Here is a 20,952-nt window from a genome sequence, read left to right as displayed (position 1 = left end):
TTGTCTTTATTAACAATGCCTCTGGCCTCCGAAAGAACAGACCGGTGGTATTTCATAAAGCAATATTAACATTGTCCTTCTCTACAAGAAAAACGTTTGCATAAATAACTTAAGTGAGAAAATAAATACGTAACTTAACTCTTTTTTTAAAACCACAACTTTCATTCCTGTGGACAAACCCCACATGAAAGATTGCAAAAAAAAAAAATGACCAGCCCTGCAGGCTTTCACATGGCATGTGCTTCTGTTTAAAAAATAATAATAATAATAAAATAACAATTACAAAGTACACAGAAAGGAAGAGGTGTCTGAAGACGATTTTCAACAAGGTTTTTGGATGGCAGCTATTGGCTTAGTGATTCATCAGCTTATGTACAGCTCTTGTCATCCCCCCTCCCCCCAATAATATTATTTTAATGTAAGCTATGCCATCCCACGAAACAGCAGTAAAAAGCAATGTTCTAGACAAAAACGTGTCCGTGAGTGGTCGGCAGGAGGAGGTGACTCGGGAGGGATGTGGTGGCCTTTGAAAGGGTGGGGGTCATCCTTTGGGCCTGTGAGCCCAGTGTCCTGGGACCTTGAGCTTCTTTCTTTACAGAAGGAGACTTTACGGCCATGGGGGGGAGGTGCTACTCTTTGGGAAACAGGAGGGTGATTTCTGTCCGTCCAGTCACCCTGGGGACCTACTCCTTGACTCCACCAGTTGATGGCGCTTCTGCATCCTTTGCGATGGAGGGGCAGGAGTTTGGCAGCCAGAAACGGACCCTTCTCCCCACCACCACCACCACCACCCCCCCCCTAGGTTTTCATCTTTGGGTGTCAGATCGGAAAATTACAACTGGGGGTTCTGGACACGACCAACCAGACAGTGATTCCATCCAGCCTCTCTCTTCCTGCTCCTTGGAAAGCCACCCAAGTCCCTGGAATCCGGTGGCAGTAGATTCCTTGAGATCCTCATCCCATCCCCACCTGCATTTCACAAATAGGAGGTCAAGGTTCAGAAAAGGAAGAATGTAGCCCGCGGTCACCCAGAAAGTGGGTGGCAGAACCAGGACCAGTAGCCCTCTCTGAGAACCCAAGTCCTGTGCTCTTGGCACAGCTTGGCACTGTATGATGGGCAGAGTTGGGGGGGTCTTACTGACCTTTCATAACCAGTCCTCAGACTTTTCCCACGCCCCAGCGCTCCCTAAACCCCAGGGCTTCCTCTTCTGCCTGCTCGGAAGTGGGAACTGCCAAGGGAGGTGGCCCTGGCGGGCGGGGCTGCATGGCTCAGTGTCTGTGACTCTCAGCTCCCTCGCCCGCCCGGAGGGACCCCTCGGCGGGTGGGGAGGGTGGGGCTTTGCAGGCAGCCGGGACCCACCGGGCCTAGAAACAGGTCTGAGCCCCTGCCCTGGGTCGCAGGCATTTACAATGAAATACAGACGCTCGGACCGCGCGCAGAGGGCAGGGGCGCCCGCCGGGGAGGCGCGGCCGGCGGCCGGCCCTAATAGGCGTTCTCCAGCTCCGCCTGGTTGGCCTTGGCGCCCCGGGCGCGGGGCCGCAGCTTCCGGCCCTTCTGCGGCCGCGCGGCCTCGGGCCCGAAGTCCTTGAGCTCCGACTGGTTGTGCGAGCGGGAGAGGCGCTTGCACTTGCACGAGGCCACCAGGCGCACCTTGCGCGCGCGCGGCGCGGCGCCCCCGGGGCACAGCAGCTGCACCCGCTGCGCGCGGAGGCGGTCGGGGATGCAGCGGAGGTCCGGCCCGTCCGGGCGCCACCACTTGCCGCGGCCGATGGCGTTGGGCAGCAGGCGCGCCGGGCCGCACTGGCCGGAGCACACCAGCTCGGTGACCGGCTTGGCGCTGCGGCACGGCCCGTCGGTCACGTAGCGGGTGACGTGCAGCTCGCGGCAGCTGTACTCGGACGCGTCTGCGGGGAGAGGCGCGCGTGAGGGCGGAGCCCGGCCCCACCACCACCCCTCCGGGTCCGGCCCCACCACCACCCCTCCGGGTCCGGCCCCACCACCACCCCTCCGGGTCCGGCCCCACCACCACCCCTCCGGGTCCGGCCAGCTCCCTCCCCGCCGCCTCGCCTCCCCCAAACCCGCCTCTTCCCGGGCGCTTTTGCCCCTGGACTTCTGTTATGGAAGGGCCCAGCTGGTGGAAAGATTGCCCCTAAAACTTTAGCGTTCTTCCTTTCTTCCTTCCTCCCTCCCTCCCTCCCTTCCTCCCTTCCTTTCTTCCTTCCTTCCTTCCTTCCTTCCTTCCTTCCTTCCTTCCTTCCTTCCTTCCTGCCTTCCTGCCTTCCTGCCTTCCTGCCTTCCTGCCTTCCTGCCTTCCTTTCTTTTTTTTCCTGCGGTTCAAATACCGGGTCCATCACTGTGTGACCTTGGGGAAATGGTTTAACCTCTCGGTGTTTGCTGTCTGTAAAAGGGATTGTCTTGAGGATTCCGTGAATGAATCCATTACATACACAGTGTACAGTGCAGGGGCCACCACCGAGCACACAGTGAGGGCTGGCAGTGCTGGCTGTGACGTGTTATTATTGCTCTCCGGGCGGGACCTCTTTGCTCTGCTGAAGTCACACCGATGCCACAGGGCCCCTGACCTCGGCAAGGCTGATACTGGCCGCACAATGTGCATGCCTCTGGTGTCCCCGAATTCCTCTTCCAGACGCTGGGGAGGGGCGGGGAGGTGCTGGAGAGAGGAGTGGGGGTTAATTGAAGGTGATAAATCAGGGCAGCTGCTGCGGAGGGGAGGGATGGAAGGGAGGCAGAGAGGGGAGGGGACCTCATCAGACTTGAAAGGAGCCAGAGGCGCATGTCCAGCCCCTCTCTGACGGAGAGCACTGGAGCCCAGAGAGGGAAAGGCACTGGCCCGGAAGGCGGAGCTGGGTCTCCTGACTCCACGTCCCTGGGGCCCAGCACCGTGGGTGGCAGCTGTGAGCCCAAGCTGGGCTGGGGGGAGGGGGGAGAGGGGGAGTGGGGGTGCTTTTTGCTATAGTTACTCCTCTACCAGAGAGGGACCCAGCTCCGGCTGAAAACCTACAGGTTCAGCTGCCACCAACATGTAAGTGCCTGTTGGGTACCAGGTACTCTGCTGGGCACATCTCTCGTGTGTGCCATTTGCATGGCCACCTGGCAGTGGACCAGGCTTGCTTTCTGGTGGGGGAAGACTGTTCTCTGAGGCCTGGCTCGGTCCCCGGAAGTCACCTGGCGGATGCCTCCTGTCGTGGGCTTACATGGGTGGGAGCTTTTTTCAATAGCTGGTCCTCCTGGGAGCACCTGTCCACCCCAAGGGGCTCATGGGACCGTTCCCACGTGACACAGAGGGATGGGAATAGTCCTAAGACTACAACCAGGGGCAGAGGAGGCCGGGCCGCCGCCCACAGGCGGAGCTGTGGATTCTGCCTCCTCCGGGGGCTGGCATTTTGGCTTCGGGATTGGCTTGGCTTCCTCTCCCGCTCCAGGCTGCGGGGTGGTGAGTGTGGGTGGCTTATTTGCCCAGGGAAGAGGCTTTGGGGCTGTCCAAGAATACCGCCCGAGGCCAGGCACTTCCTCTGCAGGGGGTGACTGTGTTTGGAACCCGTGGCCCCCGAGGGGGCTGGTGGCCTCTCCTGGGAGCCCAGGGCAGTGGACACCTCCTCCTGGGTCCCTGCAGCCCCGTGGGCGTGAGGCTGGGAGGGACGGGAGGCGGGAGCCTGGGAAGCGGGCTCCTCTCCCACCTGGGCCCTGGCCTGAGGGCAGGGAGGCCCTCCCTAGGAAGGCTCGGCCCGCCCCTGCCCCCAGCCATTCCTGCCAGCTGCAGAGCCAGCTGTGCACAGCGCCCCACCCCCCAGACCCCTCTGTGCAGACCTGGCCAGGAGCCCAGGTGTGCCCTCCACGGGGGCCGGGCCGTGACTTTTTGCCAGGGTCAGGCTCCCTCCCCAGGAAAGGGCAAGGCTGGATCTAAGGTGGGGGCACAGGACAGATGCTGGGCTCAGCAGGCACCTGTGTCTGCTCCCTGCACGGAGGAGGCTGCTGCCGCCCCCCCTCACGGGGCAGACCCTGCGAGGGGGAGCTGATGAGGCATCTCTCTGTCATCCCTCCCCACCGCTTTGGGGGCATTTGCTCTGGTTTTTTTTATCCCTAAGACCCCACCCATCACCCCCCACCGGAACTGTCTTGGAATGGGATCAAACTGGGTCCGAATCTCAGTCCTAATCACGACCAGACTGCTTAGCCTTCTGAACCTCTACTTCTTCCCCTTCCAGCTGGGAGTTCACCTCCTGGGGCTCCCACGTGGACCGTCCTGGGGGGTAGCACATGCCCAGCCCACACAGAGCATCCGGCCTCCGCCCAGAGCCTATGGCTGTGAGGTCCCTGGCCTTGACCTGCCACCAGGGATGCTGGCAGCTGCGCTGACTCCTGGATCTCAGGAAGGGGTTCCCTGACACCTTCTCCCTTCCCAGCCTGCCCACCTCCATCCTGCCCAGGCTCTCTGCCAGCCCGCTGCCAGCCTCCAGTCCGGGCACCATTCCAGGGCTCCATTGGCATGCCATCTTCCCTGCCTCGAGGCAAGACTGTCCTTCCGCCCAGTGCCAGCAGCCCCTGAGGGTCTACCCCAGCCTTCAGAGTGCTCTCTTCCCCCCACCCCCATACCTTTGGTCTCAAAGGGGTGGTGGGGAGGCCGCCCTCCGTTCTCTGCCCGGTTCATGGTCTTGTTCTCCGGCTCTGGCAGGGGCTCCGGGTACTCGCCCAGCTCAGGGATGAACTCCGTGGCATCGTTCTTGAAGGCCTGCCACCCCTGGGCCTCCACCGCACGGCAGGCTGCGTGTACCAGCAGGCAGACGAGACAAGGGGTGAGAGAGAGCTGCATGGTGCCAGCTGGAGGAGGGCACCTGGCCTTCCAGTAGCACAGGCTCCGGTCCCCAGCCCGGGCACGTTTGCCTTTTTAAAGCCCCCTCTGCCTCGTGCCAGCCAATGACAGGCCGGGGCAGGGCTGGCCCCATGCTTCCCTCAGCCCAGGGGGAGGGAACAGGGTGTGCTCAGAGCGAGCCCTCTCCAAAGACTTCTCCTCGAGTGCAGCAAACTCCCAAATTGCCACCGGTGACCCCGGGGCGGGAGCGGGGGCGGGGGCGGGGGGGGGGGGGAGGGTGGCTGGAGCCTGCTCTCCAGCACCTCCTCTGCGCAGGCGGCTGTGGTTTCCAGATTATCAAAATGAGCCTGGCCCTTAATCTCCACTTCCCTGGGCCCCTCGGGCTTCCTCAAAACAAGCTTTGCACCAGTTTAACCAAGGAAGCTGCCGTTCTGAGTCCCCCCTCCCCGGGGCTGAGCCCCACGGATCCCAAGTTCATTTGTAGGAACCCCAACAAATGGCCCTAAGGTGCCCATTTGGCCCCCACAGACCCAGGCAGAGGCAGAGGGAGCTTTTAAAGAAATCTCACTGGTGTCCATCCCACGAGGCTCAGCATCGATGCAGCTGGCCAAGAAAGCCCCTCTTGGCGTCTTTGGGGAGGCGCGGGAGGACACTGAGGGATTCTGGGATTCTGGTTGCCAGGCAGGCTCGAGAGGAAACCCCAGCTCACGCTCCGCAGAGAGCCTGCCGGGACACACACACACACACACACACACAGGCGCTTTTGGCCAGGACGCTCGCCCTGGCTTGCAGGCTGGTGCCCCAAAGGCAGTCCTTTATTTCCCCGGCCAGGCTGCGGGCAGGCGTGGCGAGCACAGAGCCCCTTTTCTTAGCCAAAGCCAAGGCCGGCGTTTTGAGGGCTGACACTTTTTTTTCTCCCCCGTCTCCCAGCCCATTCCATGTTTCAAAACCAGCTTTGCGTCCTCTCTGGGGAATCTCCCTGGTGCCCGCCGACCACGGGGCGTGTTCCAGGAAGCCCTCCCAGGTCCGGCCAGCCCCGGAGAAACCCAGAGGGATCGCTCCCTGCAGCTCCCCGGGGCAGCATGAGGGGCCTGGGAGGGGCAGAGGCGGGAGGAGTTCACACCTGAGGTGCAGGAAGAGAAAGGAGACGGATTGAGGAGGCAGCCGCTCCCCGCCCTGGAGGAGGCTGGGAAGAGGGCCGTGGCTCAGGCCCCCTCGGTATGTCCACGGGGCCATGAATCAGCACGCCCCACCTGCAGCGCATCTGCACGGCCTCCACCACCTGCCCGGACTTGTGAGCCTGTGGTGTGTCCATCTGCGGCCATCGGTCCCTCCTCCTCTCCGTCATCCATCACTCAGCACATGAAGGCAGCTGCCCTGACAGTTTTACAAGCCAGACAGAAGCCCCTGCAGGAAGGGCCCTCTCTGATACCTGCTTCCTCCGTCTTTCCTCCGGGGCAGACGAAAACAGCTGTGGCCATTGTTGGGGTGATCTATCTCTCCCAGCAGAGCCTGCGTGTGTTGTGAGAAGCTGGTCCTTCGTGCCCCCTCCCCTGTCTGTGACCCTCCAGCCTCCTTTCCCCTGGCTCTGGAATGTGCACCGTTAACCCTGTGGTGGCCGGACAACGGCCTTCCTTGTCCTGGACTTTGGAGAGGGCCGTCCTGCTGCCCAGAGACCCCGAGCTGCCGGGATTGATGCTGGAGCCCCACCTGCTGTTGGAAGCTGCAGGCCCATCGCGTGAACTGGAGACACAGGGACCTTCCTTGGGACACTTCTGCCACCTGCTGGTGGTGGAGGGAGAAGCCAGCTACCGGAGGATGGCGAAGGTCAGGATTTTATTTCATTATTTTTTACTTGATCTTAGCCAAAAGGCCGAGAAGCGATTTTTTATTTCATTTTTTTAAATTTTTATTTTTTTAACATGTAAGTTTTTTTTTATTTTTTGCCAGTTTTAGTTAGATATATTTATACTAGTTATTAAGCCGTTGCTTTTTTTTCTTTTTAAATATATTTTATTGGTTTTCCACAGAGAGGAAGGAGAGGGATAGAGAGCTAGAAACGTCGATGAGAGAGAAACGTCGACCAGCTGCCTCCTGCACACCCCCTACCGGGGATGTGCCCGCAACCAAGGTACATGCCCTTGACCGGAATCGAACCTGGGACCTTTCAGTCCGCAGACCGACGCTCTATCCATTTTGAGCCAATCCGGTTTCGGCGCGATTTTATTTCATTATTGTATTTGAAACTAATGTTGAGGGGTGGGGGGAGAGAGAGAGATTGAAGAAGCCAGTGGACTTGAATCTCTAAATTATCTCCAAACGTTTGATGTATTCTCTGCCAATGGAGTGCCATGCTTTCCACAGACTGGTTCCAAGACAACCCGGCTATGATGCCATCTGCTGTTTGTTTGTGTTAAATCCTCACCCCAGGATATGCTTCCTTTTTTGGTTTTTGTTTCTGTTGGTTCTCACTGAGGATATTCTTTCCGTTTATTTGTATAGAGATTGGAAGGGAGAGAGGGAGGGCCGGGGGAGAGAGAGGAATGTCAGTGTGAGAGAGAACGTCGATTGGTTGCCTTCCCTATGTGCCCTGCTGGGGATCGAACCTGCAGCTTTTCAGTAGACGGGACAATGCTCCAACCAACTGAGCCACACTGGCCAGGGCACCATCTGCTTTTTTTTACTTAACATCAGTCCAACTTTATATTTACCCGCAAGCTTGTCGTTCAGAGCTAGACAACGCTGCGGGAGGCAGACCCCTAGGGTTTTAGCTGACTTCTTTTTTTTTTTATATATATATATAATATATTTTATTGATTTTACACAGAAAGGAATTGAGAGGGACAGAGAGTTAGAAACGTCAATGAGAGAGAAACATCGACCAGCTGCCTCTTGCACACCCCCCACTGGGGATGTGCCCGCAACCAAGGTACATGCCCTTGACCGGAATCGAACCTGGGACCCTTCAGTCCGCAGGCCGATGCTCCATCCACTGAGCCAAACCGGTCCCAGCTTAGCTGACTTCTGTTGTGGGTAGGTTAGGTTATATCCAACGCTCCCCTATCCTTGTGAACATCCTGCACAAGGGAATTTTTCAAAATAAACTTCTAATTTTGAGGTAATTGTAAATGTACATGCACTTGTGAGGAACAATTTTTCTAGGATATACTTAATAGTGGCTTCCTCTGAGAAGGATTGCAGGTTTGGGGTAGGAGATTCAGTTTTCATTTATAAGCCTTTTGTATTGTTTGAATTTATTACTATGTATTACTTAACATATTTCAAAAATTATACATTAAAAAAAAACACACACCTTGACCAGTGTTACATCTTAGTGCTCTGCCTCAAGATTTAGTGTCAAAATATAAAGATCGTGTTGCCACAGCGGTCTGACAAATAGTGCGTTAGCCTACGTGCCTCTCAGTGAAGGCTAAGAGGCTCTTTTGCTGTCCAGACTTTGGGGATAAAGGCACCCAACTCCGAGTTGTTTATTCAGAGGGGGAAATGGATTTTATTTTGTTTTCCATTTTGGTGCTTATGGTAGGGGGAGCATGCTAATGGTGGAACTTAGAGCGTCTGGGGTTGGGGATGTGTCTTGGGACTGGCCCTTTGCAGGATAACAAGCCCTAAAATGCCACCCAGTCATCTTCACGTGAGGCCACCTCGAGACTGTCACCCCAACCCCTGCTTCCTTAGAACCATAAACCTTCCCTCCCTCATTAGGGGTGGGCCCTCGCACTCAAGAATATGCCAGTCTATTATACATCAATAAATCTGAAGATTTTAAATGAAATAAGTAAAGACTCGCTCACACAGGACATTTCTGGTCCTGGAAGGATGCTCATCAAACACTGCCTGGCCGAAGCCGGTGTGGCTCAGTGGATGGAGCGTCGGCCCGCGGACCGAAGGGTCCCGGGTTCGATTCCGGTCAGCGTGCAAGAAGCAGCTGATCAATGATTCTCATCGATGTTTCTAACTCTCTCTCTCTCCCTTCCTCTTTGTAAAAAATCAATAAAATATATATATATTTTTTTAAAAAAAAAAACCTACTGTCTAATCATCATCAGTGTGGAACCTATAACGAGCTCAGGAGGGCCGATTTTTAGGTGATTCTTTTTGAAAGTTAGAAAAAGCAAACATAAATGGTAGCTTAAAGCAACCGACTGTGATAGGGACCAAAAACGAGACCATTTCTTGGTAATATAAGACATTTATTTTGGTTACAGTATTAGTATTTTAACACTGATTTATGATATAACAGACATTAAACTCCTTTTAAAAAACAAACAGTACCTTCCCCTTTCCTGTCCAGAAAATTCACACTTTCACAATCAGATTACCCGGAAAGCTGACAGGAGGGAAGGGCGGCTTGCTGCCAACCTGCTCTCTCCGCCGGAGACAGCCTCTGAGCCAATCGGAATAACATCTTGAGACGGAAGGACCATTGCTGTTGGCTCTTCAGTGATACATGACACCGGTTTTATGACAGGAAATCTCCTGCGAGAAAAGCTTATATCTTTGTTATAAGATCAGTGCTTATTCTGACTAAAACATTAGCATCTATTACATTAACTTGTGACACAAAAGGCACCAACGTTCATTTTCGAACCGTCCATCACCCCGGGGTGGGGCGCAGCGCCACCTGCCGGTCACCGTCTCATGACACACCCTCTAACTTCCTGGTGGTGGTCAATGCCAAGTGGGGATTCTCAGCAAACCCTAGTGTCAGAGCCAAAGGGACCGCGGAGGCCTTCTAGAGGACCCCCCGTGTTCTGTAGGTGCTGACTGACGCTCTCCGGGTGAGTCAGAGAGGCAGGGAGACAGACCCGCCTGCGGCATGCGCACGGCTTTAGAGAGAGGAGACCCTTGGGGCTCTAATGTGGGGGTCTGCTAGTCGAAGAAAAGGATCGGGTCAGGGGAGGGAGTGAGGGCACCCTGAGTTCCTATCCCATCGCTTCCCAGGGGTGAAGCTGTCCAGGAACAGCTTCCCCTCAGCGCTGGGCACGTGTTGATTCTTACACGATAGAATTTGATGTGACTTCCTCAAAGAACTAGGAGCTAAATCTTATGACGTAAATATGGGGATTCTGAGACTAAAAACTATCAAGAAATCCAAGTTATCAGCATAAAAGTAGTCCCAACATAAAGGCAGTGATTCTCCCACTGACCGTTTCCCCTCAGCGCCCCGCAGACAGGCCTTCCAGAGCGCCTGCGTGGCCGTGGCTGTCCTGTGGGGCGACCACGGCCTGGTGTGGGAGGGGAGCCTGGGCCCCACATCCTGAGCCTCTCCCAGGAGTGGAGCAGGAAGCTCGGACTTAGGGATGCTACATGTGTCCTGAAGAAGTCACACTTTCGAATCCAATCCTGTGCTTCCTGTTCCTGGAGCCCGGATGGCTTTGTGCCAACCTTGTCTCGCCCTCCTCTAGGTCTCCCTTGGCACCACAGCTCGAATCGTTGTGCTCTGTCCACAAAGCTAACTGGCCCTTGCACACATGGGCTGGGTCAAGGGCAGGGGCTACACACCTGGACACGGCCTGTAGGGGGCGGGGAAGAGAGGACTCATTTATTGAGGAGGAGTGTCGTAGGAGAGAAAGAATTCAGTTTTCAGGAAGCAGCAGACCTGAAATATGGTGTCCATTCTTCCTTACACTGGGCAATGTAGGGCGTCATGTCCTTAATCACCGTGAACCCCGGCTCCTTTTTCTCATAAGGGAACAACAACACGCGAAGATCCACCACCGAGGGTTATTGTGAGGATCGAGTTAGATTTGAGTGGGAGGGTTATCTGAAAACTGAGGTACAGAGTTTCGATGATGGCCATTTCACTTGGGTGGCTCTATCTGGGCAGCCAGCATCTGAATAAGATCCTGGTTTGCTCGGGGCTGCTGTGGGCACAGAGAAGAGCGCAGTCCAGGCTGCGCAGTGCTGCCCCTGCTGGTCAGGCTGCGCAGTGCTGTCCCTGCCGAGATAGAGACCTTGCCGCCTGCGAGGGAGTTCCAAAGGCACTGCCTGCTTCTCCCTGTCCTGGCAGAGAGCGAGCTCCTGGTCGACTGAGAAAGGCACATTCCACACACCCCCGCGTCGACTGAGAAAGGCACATTCCACACCTCCCCGCGTTAACCCTGCCTGGACTTAAACTTAAAAACAACTTTAAACATTCCACAGAAGTCCCTGATAGTTCACGTCCGGCAAGACCCCTTTGCAAGTCTTTGCAAGTGATCCTACCACACATTCAGGATTCTGGGAGCTCAATACACCCACCAGAACAATGCCCTACGTATATTTGGTGCTCAAAAAAAATAAAATAAACAAGTTTAATTCCACAGACTTCTAACAGACACCTGGTGCTGGGTGTTGGGGGCGTGGCTGTTTGGGGACCTGTGTACAGCACGGTGTCACTCTCCATGACACAATCATGCGAAGTTCTAACGAGGCTGCTGAAGAGAAAACCCTGTGTTCTGACAAATGGGCGCACACATGTGTGAGCTAGTGCACTCCTAAAAAAAGTTGTTTTTGCTTGCTTGCTTGCTTGCTTGCTCGCTCGCTCTACCACCAATAAAGGCTCCATTTGGCCGCTCCGTCACGCGGCATTTCTGCCTGGCCTGAGCCATTTTTGCTCCGAAGTGCCCAGGATCTTTTCTGGCACCAGAGAGCCAGAACGACCTGACAGTGGGCAGGGTGTGAGCCTGGAGCCGTTCATCTCTGTGTTCGTCCATCCTTTGGCTGTGTTTCTGAGACACAACCCCCCATACACACACACACACACCCATACACACACCCATACACACACCCACACACACCCATACACACACCCCCATACACACACACCCATACACACACACCCATACACACACCCATACACACACCCACACACACCCATACACACACCCCCATACACACACACCCATACACACACACACACTCTGTAATTGGCCAACTTCCTCCTCCTGTTCTTGGAATAGCAGCCGAGACAAAAGCAGCTAGCACGAGTGGCTTGGGCTCGCCAGCACTATAATTCAGGACAAAACCCTTGTAATTCTCCAAATGGTGGGGTTTTTAAATAGGCTGGACTTCAACACCCTGTTTTCTAAAAAAGAAAAATAAACTGTGCCCAAGGCACGGCTCTCCTAACAAGCCAGGTAACCGAGCGCAGTCCCAGGGCAATGCCCCCGCGGGTTCGGACCTCCGGCCTCCCAAGGGTTCACATTTTAGAAACTGCTGATTCAGGAGAGGCCTCCGGGGGAGACCGTTTGCCCGCCTGAGGGCCTCTTTGTCTGTCTAGGCATCTTTAATCTGAAGGGAACGGTTCAAATGTGGTCTCTCCGTGGGAATTTCTCCACTCACAATGGACGGCTCCCCCACGCCAGCCTCACACTTCACGGAGTGCCTCTGCCTACAAGCAGGAGCCAGGGGGAGACACATGGGGGGGAGGGGGGCCCGAGTTTGCATAGTTCCTTTACAAGGCTGGAGGTGCTACAGTCCCCACTCAGCACAGGGCCCAGGGGTAAGGAGTCGGGGCGGTCAGGAGGGCCCCTGTGAGTGTCTCAGCTCTCACACGTCCACAGACCTGCCCTGGCTCACCCAGAAGCATGCATGTCACAGGTCTTCCCCCTCCGCGACCCCACCTCCAGGAGAGGACACCATGGAGCAGGCACAGGACACACCAGGGAGCAAGACTGTCCCTTAGCAAGCTTCTTTATGTGTTCCCAGGGGGAAAGAGGCCCGGGGCTGTGTTGGAACAGATTTGTGGGCAAGTGCCTGGTGGTGCTGGGAGCAGGGTACATTGTGTTTCCTAAACGTGGCAGCTAGGGACGCCTCCACCAGGGCTCCAGGGAAGAGGCCGTGGGGGTGCCCTAGAGTTTGAGCTTCCCCTCCTTGACTAGTCTGTCATTGAGCTGGCAGAGCTGGGCCAGGAACCCGTCATTGGGGCCGATCTCACGGTTCTGTCTCACGATGCTCAGGGCAGACTTGACGTCCATCTTCTGGCGCATCATGAGGTACGCGATAACGAGAGTTGGGGAGCGGCTGTACCCCTCGCGGCAGTGGACCAGCACACGGCCTGCAAGAAACGGGGGGACACGGTGAGCTGGGGCCACCCAATCGCACCATGACTCCAGTTAAAATTCTTCCAGCAGCTGCGAATGACAAGTACGAGGCAAGGAGGCCCTTCTGGACACACCAGAACAGCTCACATGAGAAAGACAGAGAACACAAAGCGTCCGTGTGGATGCAGAGCAGCCAGGACGCTGGCGTGCAGCTGGGGCGGGGGTGCTAGTTGGCACATCCCTGTGGGAAACTGAGAAGCAGTATCTACTCAAGCTGGACCCATGCCTCCCCGATGGCCCAGCAATTCCGCCCCAGACCCACACCCACCAGGAATGTGCACCCACGTTCACCGAGAGACGTGCACCGGAACGCTGAGAGACAGCACCATTCACAACAGTCCCCGGGCGGGGGCTCCCCAAGGCTCATCCATGGCAGGATGGATAAAGAACAAGAATGCACAATCCTGCCGAAACTGGTTTGGCTCAGTGGATAGACTGCAGGGGTCTTCAAACTACGGCCCGCGGGCCACATGCGGCCCGCAGAGGAGTCTGATCCGGCCCGCCAGGTTTTTTGGGCAGTGAGCGCAGCCGAGGTGTTACAGTAGGAATTAGTAGTTCATATAGTCCGGCCCTCCAGCTCTCTGAGGGACCGTGATCTGGCCCCCACTTTAAAAAGTTTGAGGACCCCTGGGATAGAGTGTCAGCCTGTGGACTGAAAGGTCCCGGGTTCGATTCCAGTCAAGGGCATGTACCTTGGTTGCAGGCACATCCCCAGTAGGGGGTGTGCAAGAGGCAGCTGATCAATGATTCTCTCTCATCGATGTTTCTAACTCTCTATCCCTCTCTCTTCCTCTCTGTAAAAAAAATCAATAAAAAAAAAAAAGAAAAGAAAAAAAGAATGTACAATCCCCCAAGCACGTCAGTCTCGCAGCCGGCAAGCCACATGTTTGACCTCCTTGATGAGGTTATCAGAAACCACCTAGATGAGATACACCAATAGGAGGTGCATAATACCACAGACTAGGAGAGCAGCCTGGCTGATGTATGCCGTTAGAAGCTGGATAGTGATAAAAAGTTAGGAGCAGAGGGATTTAAGGCTGGACACTTTCTGGGGAGCTGGTTATTATCTCTTGATCGGGGGGTTGGTACATGGGGGGGGGGGTGCAGTGCACCGATTTACATACTTGTGACACGGCCACTTCTCCGTCATGAACCTTGTGTTTCAGTCCAAAGCAAAACAGGGAAACAACCTGAATGTCCATCAACAGGTGAATGGATAAACAAATTGTGGTACAGCTGTATGACCAAATACCACTCAGCATTAAAAAGCATGGACTAGCCGAGACCAGGTTAGCTCAGTGGATAGAGCATCGGCCTGTGGACTGAAAGGTCCCAGGTTCGATTCCCATCATGGGCATGTACCTCGGTTGTGGGCACATCCCCAGTAGGGGGTGTGCAGGAGGTTGCCTGATCTATGTTTCTCTCTCTTTGATGTTTCTAACTCTCTATCCCTCTCCCTTCTTCTCTGTAAAAAATAAAAAAATCAATAAAACATATTTTTAAGAAAATAAAAGGAAGGACTATTATTCATGCAACAACATGGATGAGACACAAAGTACCTATGCCGAGTGAAGGAGGCCAGACCAGAAAGGCATGCATGCTGTGTAGTTCCGTTTATATAAAAATCTACTGGACGTACTGGTGTCCAGTGATGGAAAGCAGACCAGCAGTTGCGCAGGAATGGAGGGGACAGAGGGCGGAAGGAAGCGGTCCCGGGAGACAGGGGAAATGTGGGGGTGACGGATATGCTCCTATCTGGGCTGTGGTGACGGTTTCACAGTGTATACAGTTGTCAAAACTTGCCAAATGACACCGTGTGCAGTTTATTCGATGTCAGTTATACCTCAACAAAGCCGTTAAAAAATAAAAGGAACCCAACTCTCAAATGCAGAAACAAACCAAGACAAAAAAATCAAGCACACCATGTCACGGCTCCCCAAATGGCCCACAATGCCTTGCAGCATCTGGCCCACAATGTCTTGCAGCATGGTTATCTCCTCCTCTCCCTCTTCTCTTCCTAGCACCCTGTCCCCCAAAACACAGCTCCCAATGCCTCCCAAAGCAGGAGGGGGAGTCCTCTGCTTTCCAGCGTACCCCAAGTCCTCCGAGTGGGGCTGTCCCTGCCCGGCCCTGCTCATGGGACCAGTTGCAGAACAGCTGCCTCACACCGGGAACACTTAGCACAGCCAGGGCTCCCAGGGCCAGTGAGGAAGAGGAGGGTTCAAAGCCCATCCTTCCAGGCCCCATCCAAACGCCACCTCCTCAGGGAAGCCTCCCTTGATCATAGGGGCCGCAAGGGACTGCTCCCTCCTGAGCACCCCTGGCCATCTCCCCTGAGCCCTGTGCACTATGGGAGGACAGCGGGTTTCTGTTGACTCACTTGGCCATGGCCAATCTCAGAAGCACTGACCCTGGGCATTAGGCCCACGGAATTCACTTTGGTCCCTTATTCAGGAGTCACTTACAGTGTCCCTGCTATGTGCCCAAGGCTACGTCAGGTGCTGCGGAGACAGACACACGACATGGTAGGCCCAGTGTCCTGGAGGAGAGGACACAGGCCCAGCGCTAAAGCTCACAGTGGGGTTTGGCAGAGGACAGCGTCAGGAGAGGCAGGGAGGACTCTCCAGACTGATGACCTAGGCCTGTGGTCGGCAAACTGCGGCTCGCGAGCCACATGCGGCTCTTTGGCCCATTGAGTGTGGCTCTTCCACAAAATACCACAGCCTGGCTCTGACTAGTTTGGCTCAGTGGATAGAGCGTCGGCCTGCAGACTAAAGGGTCCCAGGTTCGGTTCCAGTCAAGGGCATGTACCTTGGTTGTGGGCACATCCCCCGGGGGGGGGGGGGGGGCGGGGCGTGCAGGAGGCAGCTGATGGATGTTTCTCTCTCATCAATGTTTCTGACTCTATCCTTCTCCCTTCCTCTCTGTAAAAAATTAATAAAAATATATATTAAAAAAATACCATGACCTGGGCGAGTCTATTTTGAAGAAGTGGCGTTAGAAGTTTAAGTTTAAAAAAATTGGCTCTCAAAAGAAATTTCGATTGTTGTACTGTTGATATTTGGCTCTGTGGACTAATGAGTTTGCTGACTTCTGAGCTAGGCCATGTGAGCTAAGGCAGGTGGCCACAAAAGGCAGGGTGTGTTCCTAGCAGAATGAAAAGAGGAAACAAAGTCAGAGAACTCCAAGTTCCCTGAGTGGGTGCCCAACCAATGCACAAGAGCAACATCCCTCCCCTTCACTGGGACCCTCGTTCTCATCCACACAGGAGCTCGGAGCAGCTGGAGTGGAGGGGGTGACCCAGGCGGGACCATGACAGGCCTGATGTAAAGTCTGCCGATTCCCCGGGAGCCCAACTTCCTCCTGGGCACTGAACGTGACATAACCAGCGTCTAGTGAACTCTGTTCACTGGCAATCATCTCAGCGGGGAAGCCGCTGGCACAAGAAGGATCCGTGTAGCAGGGGCAGGCTAGCATCGGGGGGACAGGGCCGATCACACCTCAGTGGGGGTCACTTCCCTGGGTAGTTTTGGGGTGAGGAGGAAGGACGAGGCTGGAGGCAGCGTGAAGGTAAAAACAGCTGCTGAGAGAAACAGCTGAAAGCAGAAAGGGCAGCGGCCCAGCCCACTCAGCAGATAGCTGCCCTGGCCTTCTAGGGTTTCTCCCGGGCATGCCCTGCCCAGCTGCCAGCGCCTCAGCAGGTCTGCCTCGGTCTTACCTTACGTCTGGGAGCTGCAGGGCGCGTTCAAAATCTGACCTGAAGATCGGTGCTGACCCCCTGCCTAAGCCAATCACTGCTGCCCATTCCCCGTGGCAGGCACTCACATCACCCAGCTCTAGCCAGTGAGACGTGAGGGAAATCGCACTGGAGGATGTCTGGGGAATGTTTTATTTGCTCTTAAAAAATGAGAGAACCTGGCTGGTGTGGCTCCGTGGCTGAGCATCGACCTATGAACCAGGAGGTCACGGTTCAATTCCCGGTCAGGGCACCTGGCCAGGTGGTGGACTCGATCCCCAGTGGGGGGCGTGCCGGAGGCAGCCGATCAATAATTCCCTCTCATCATGGATGTTTCCATCTCTCCCTCTCCCTTCCTCTCTGAAATCAATTTAAAAAATATATTTTTTTAAATGAGAGAAACATGAGGAAGAGAGGGCTGCTGCGTCTTCGGCTGCGTTTTGTCCTGTTGGGAAGTGATCTCCAGAAGGCCGCGGCATCTTGAGGCCCTCAGGGGAGTGCCCCACACTGAGGGTGGCAGAGAGAGGGATGCCACCGTGGAGCTTCTGAATCAACCAGCCTGGAGTGCCGGCTGGAGCTCTTTGAACTGGGGGGAGAGGGGAGCAGTGCTGGCAATGAACCCTCTGCCTAAGTCAAAGCAAACACAAGGGCCCCGAGGCTGCCACGGTGTGAAAGGTTTGTACATCTTGTGTCACGTGGGCCCACTTGACAGACTTAACGCTCTCAGTCATTCATCGCAGGATACAGAAAACAATGGATTTGAAGAAGTCCAGTCAATGCCGCCTCCCTTTGGAGGGAAAATAAGGGGCATCTGTAATACTTTCAAACAATAAAGATAAATTTAAATTTTTTTTAAAAAGCTGCCCCCCATTGTTTCCGGGTGTGTGTGTGTGTGTGTGTGTGTGTGTGTAAGCAGGTTCCTTACCGTTATTCTGAGCCAAGGCCTGGTCGATGAAGTCCGCCGCCCTCTCGAAGTAGACGCTCAGGTTGAACTCCTGCGTGTCGTTGGCCTTGATGCCCAGGTAGGTGATGCCCGAGTCCTTGTAGAAGTTGGCGTTGGTGTTGACGTGCATGAAGGACCTGCCCTCCGCAGCATTCAGGACGTGGGTGATGCCCAGTTTCTGCAGCTTTGGGATGTCCTGAGCCACAGACCTGGACAGGGGACAGCAACAGGGGATGCTTACCGGACCGACGGGCAGTCCCAGGGGGAGGAAGATGGAGACCATGCTAACTAAGCCTCTTGGTAAGCAAGAAACCCTCTGTGCCCTGGTCTTGCCAGAGCTCCCCTCACCTGGGGCTCCTCGTCCCTCACCCCCGCTGTATCTCATTACCGGCAGCTGCCCCAGATGGACTGGTTCCTGCCGGAGCTGTTCTGCCGAGAATGCCCTCTCCATGGACGTGCACCCTCTCGTTTTTCACCACGCTCGGCAGTACCACCCTATAGGGTGGTGGTGGTGATAGAGCCACATGGCTAAGAATGGGCTCTGGGGCCAGACTGCCTGAGTCTGAATCCAGCCCTGCCACTTACCAGCCAGGCAACACTGAGCAAGTCCCTGAACCTTTCTGTGACTCGGTTTCCCTGTCTGTAAAATGGGGATGATGAACGGCACCGGACCCCTGGGATTTGTGAATTCTATTCTACAGACAGAGCCAGACACTGAATCGGTGCTCCTATTCTAACACTTGACTATGCTCATTTGTTTAATGCCCAGGCAGGGAGCTCTGTGACGGAGGTCTGTATGCACAGGTCTGTATGCCCAGCTCCTGCGATGACACCTGGCACCGAGCAGCTGCTGAATAAAGAAGAAGAATGAAGAAGAAGGAACTCAGCATATCCTGGGCTGCCTCCTCCCTTGGATGGCAGCCTCCTCCCACCCCCCACAGGGGTCCTTCCTGCCACAGTCCACCAGCCCCGTTGCTGAATCTTTCCTGGGTGAGTAAACACTGGGAGCCATGGCCCCAGCAGGACTTACGGGGGTGACAACCCACGTGATCTGAATAGTCAAAGGGCTCCTTTATTCCATCTCACAACAACATCCCCATTCGAACGCCGTGCCCTACAGGATCTGGGCTGCCTGTCACAGCCTGTGAGAAGGAAGGACAGAGCGTACACTCCGGCCTGGCAGGACAGCAGAAGGGTGAGCACGTGCTCACGTGGGCTGCTGAGCAGCGGGGCCGGGAAGAGACCTCCTTTCCCCGGACACCAGCTGCTCCGTCTTCCCCCTCACGCTGCCTCTCACGCCCACATCACTGCAAATGCCGACGCCCGGAAAACGTGGCTCACCCAGGCCCTCTCTGCCCTCGGAGCCCTGATCAGGAGCCTGGCTTTGTAAAGGGGCTCCCGACGGGTGTGGGAACGCTAGGTGCTCAGTCAATCCTCTCTGCCATGCGCCCGGCCCGCCCCTGGCTAAGTCAAGGTCAGATCTGCTCAGAGGGCAAGGAATGTGTTTCCTACAGCGGCCGTCAGCACTAGCCACTCTGGCTACGGCTAGACGGTCACAATCTCAGTTTCCAGTTGGGAAGTGGTGACAACTGAACGTGCCAGACTGACTGCCCAAGAGATCCAGGTCTCCGAGGGTGCCAAGGCCGCTTGCTGCTTGGATGGCTGAGAGACGGTCATGCTCAGAGCTTTGCAATCACTAAAGCCTTCGGCTGTGACCCTGGGTCTAGGGTTCTGTTTGATCTATCCCTACTCACGGCACTTCATGGCCATGGCAAAGCAGTGGCTCATTACAAACAAAATAACTTTGAAGAGTCACTATCATTCATCTCCTTTCCCTAATGCTAATTCAACAGTCAATAAATTGACCATGATTATTACTGTCACTACTATGAACAAGCATTGTACACTGCCTGACACATAGGTACTCAATATAGTAAGTGAGCGATGCAATGAATGAGGCTGGGACCTGCCTTAGGGACCCCTTCAAGCTCCAAGATGACCCCATTTCTGTGGCAGGTCTTGGCATCAAGTCCTAGTCCAGGACCCAGAGGATACTGACATGAGAAAGACACTGACCCTGTCCGCACACTCCCTCCACCACTTGCTCGGTTGACACTCTGTTCCGTGTGTGTGTGTGTGTGTGTGTGTGTGTGTTGTGTGTTGTGTGTGTAAAACAGAGGAGGGTAGTTCTGGGTTTTTAAATGCAGTCCCCGGGCCCATGGTTCCTGAGGGCATTGGTAACTGGGTCCTCAGGGTCTTTGGAAAGTCAGCCTGAGCCTCCCAACACTCTGCAGGCTTGGCAGTCTGGTCTTTACCAGCCCCTCTCAGAACGGTTAACACTGGTCTCTCCTGCTGCTGAGGATTTCTTACTAGGAATATGGCTAGCAGAACATGACAAAATCAATGTAAGAACTCGCAAGTGATAAATAATGCATTTCCTGGTCGTGAGAAGGTGGTAAGCCTTTTCTAAGGGATGGCTCAAGTCCTTATAGGGTTTATCCTTGGATCATTCTAGAATCCATGTACATCAAACCCTATCTGGAAGGTGGGAGAAGGAGAGCGAGGAAAAACCCTGGCCCAGCTCTCTGGATGGCCCCCTCATGTAGAGTATTTCCATTCCCAGGTCTGGTCTGGCTCAGCTGGGAAATGGTCCACGCCCGGATTGTGATGTCAGCCCGTTGCCATGGCAGCGAAGGCAGACATTCCGCGGTGACCTCACTGCAGAACCAGGCAGCTGTCACATGACGCGCCGGCCTGGGTCCGGCCGGCCGGGCGCCCGCGGCCACCTGTTAGCGAACCCGGGAGCCCGACCCCACCCAAGGCCGAGTGCCCGGCGGGCGGCCCCCGCCAGGCTCCGCGCGCCCCCGGAAGGGCAGGACCACGCGGGGCCGGGGCGGGGACCAGCCCCTCCGCCCCCCGCGTGGGGGTGGGCGGCGACTCCAGCCCACGCCCAGCCCATGCCCAGCCCCGGCCCAGCCCCGGCGGCTGCTCGGAAGGGGCAACCCCGCCCCGTTCCCCCCAAACCCGCAGCCGCCGCCGCCCCCTCCCCAGCCCCCGGGCGGGCGATGCGCTCCGGGGAGGGCCCCGCGGGGCTGGGGCTCGGAGCGGCGACTCACGCGTTGCCGACGTAGACCCGCGGGGTGACCTCGTTGCAGGGCTGGCTCGGGAGGCTGTAGCAGCCGCTGCCGTCCGACAGCAGGTCGTTGAGATCTTGCACCGAGAGCTCGAACGGGCCCGACATGGCGGCGTCCGGGCCCTGCACGCCGGGGCGGCAACCGGCGAGGGGAGAGCGGCCTGGTCAGCGGGGCGGGAGCTCCCGAGCCCGGGCCCGCCCCT

At 55.8% G+C, this 20,952-nt stretch overlaps 2 protein-coding genes across 3 annotated transcripts in view; both read right to left on the bottom strand.

Moving 5' to 3' along the window:
* Positions 1-1,483: 1,483 nt before the first annotated feature.
* On the bottom strand, positions 1,484-4,965 carry SOST (sclerostin; the record flags this gene model as incomplete). The annotated part of the gene is made up of 2 exons (XM_084863637.1): positions 4,616-4,965; positions 1,484-1,905 (listed from the first exon to the last, which is right to left on the bottom strand). The coding sequence occupies exons 1-2, from the start codon at positions 4,830-4,832 to the stop codon at positions 1,484-1,486; spliced, it is 639 nt and encodes a 212-aa protein (XP_084719763.1). The 5' UTR covers positions 4,833-4,965.
* A 4,057-nt stretch (positions 4,966-9,022) lies between these two features.
* Positions 9,023-20,952, bottom strand: part of DUSP3 (dual specificity phosphatase 3) — a 12,077-nt gene continuing 147 nt past the window's right edge. The window contains exons 1-4 of one of the 2 annotated variants that reach the window (XR_014793107.1): positions 20,733-20,952; positions 17,599-17,825; positions 10,907-12,891; positions 9,023-10,871 (exon numbers count right to left, since the gene is read on the bottom strand). The exon at positions 20,733-20,952 is cut by the window's right edge and continues 147 nt beyond it. Coding sequence is in view for 1 of the 2 variants with exons in the window: in XM_084863654.1 (XP_084719780.1) it covers positions 12,686-12,891; positions 17,599-17,825; positions 20,733-20,857 (558 nt within the window). In the remaining variant the exon portion in view is untranslated. Of the gene's footprint in view, positions 12,892-17,598; positions 17,826-20,732 lie in introns of both variants that reach the window. The other variant, XM_084863654.1, reaches the window with a different exon arrangement.

This window comes from Pipistrellus hanaki (assembly GCF_964339955.1).
Source record: "Pipistrellus hanaki genome assembly, chromosome: 16".
NCBI classification, from domain to species: domain Eukaryota; kingdom Metazoa; phylum Chordata; class Mammalia; order Chiroptera; family Vespertilionidae; genus Pipistrellus; species Pipistrellus hanaki.
The sequence above is the reverse complement of the archived record's forward strand: the minus strand, read 5'-3'. Positions and strand labels throughout refer to the sequence as shown.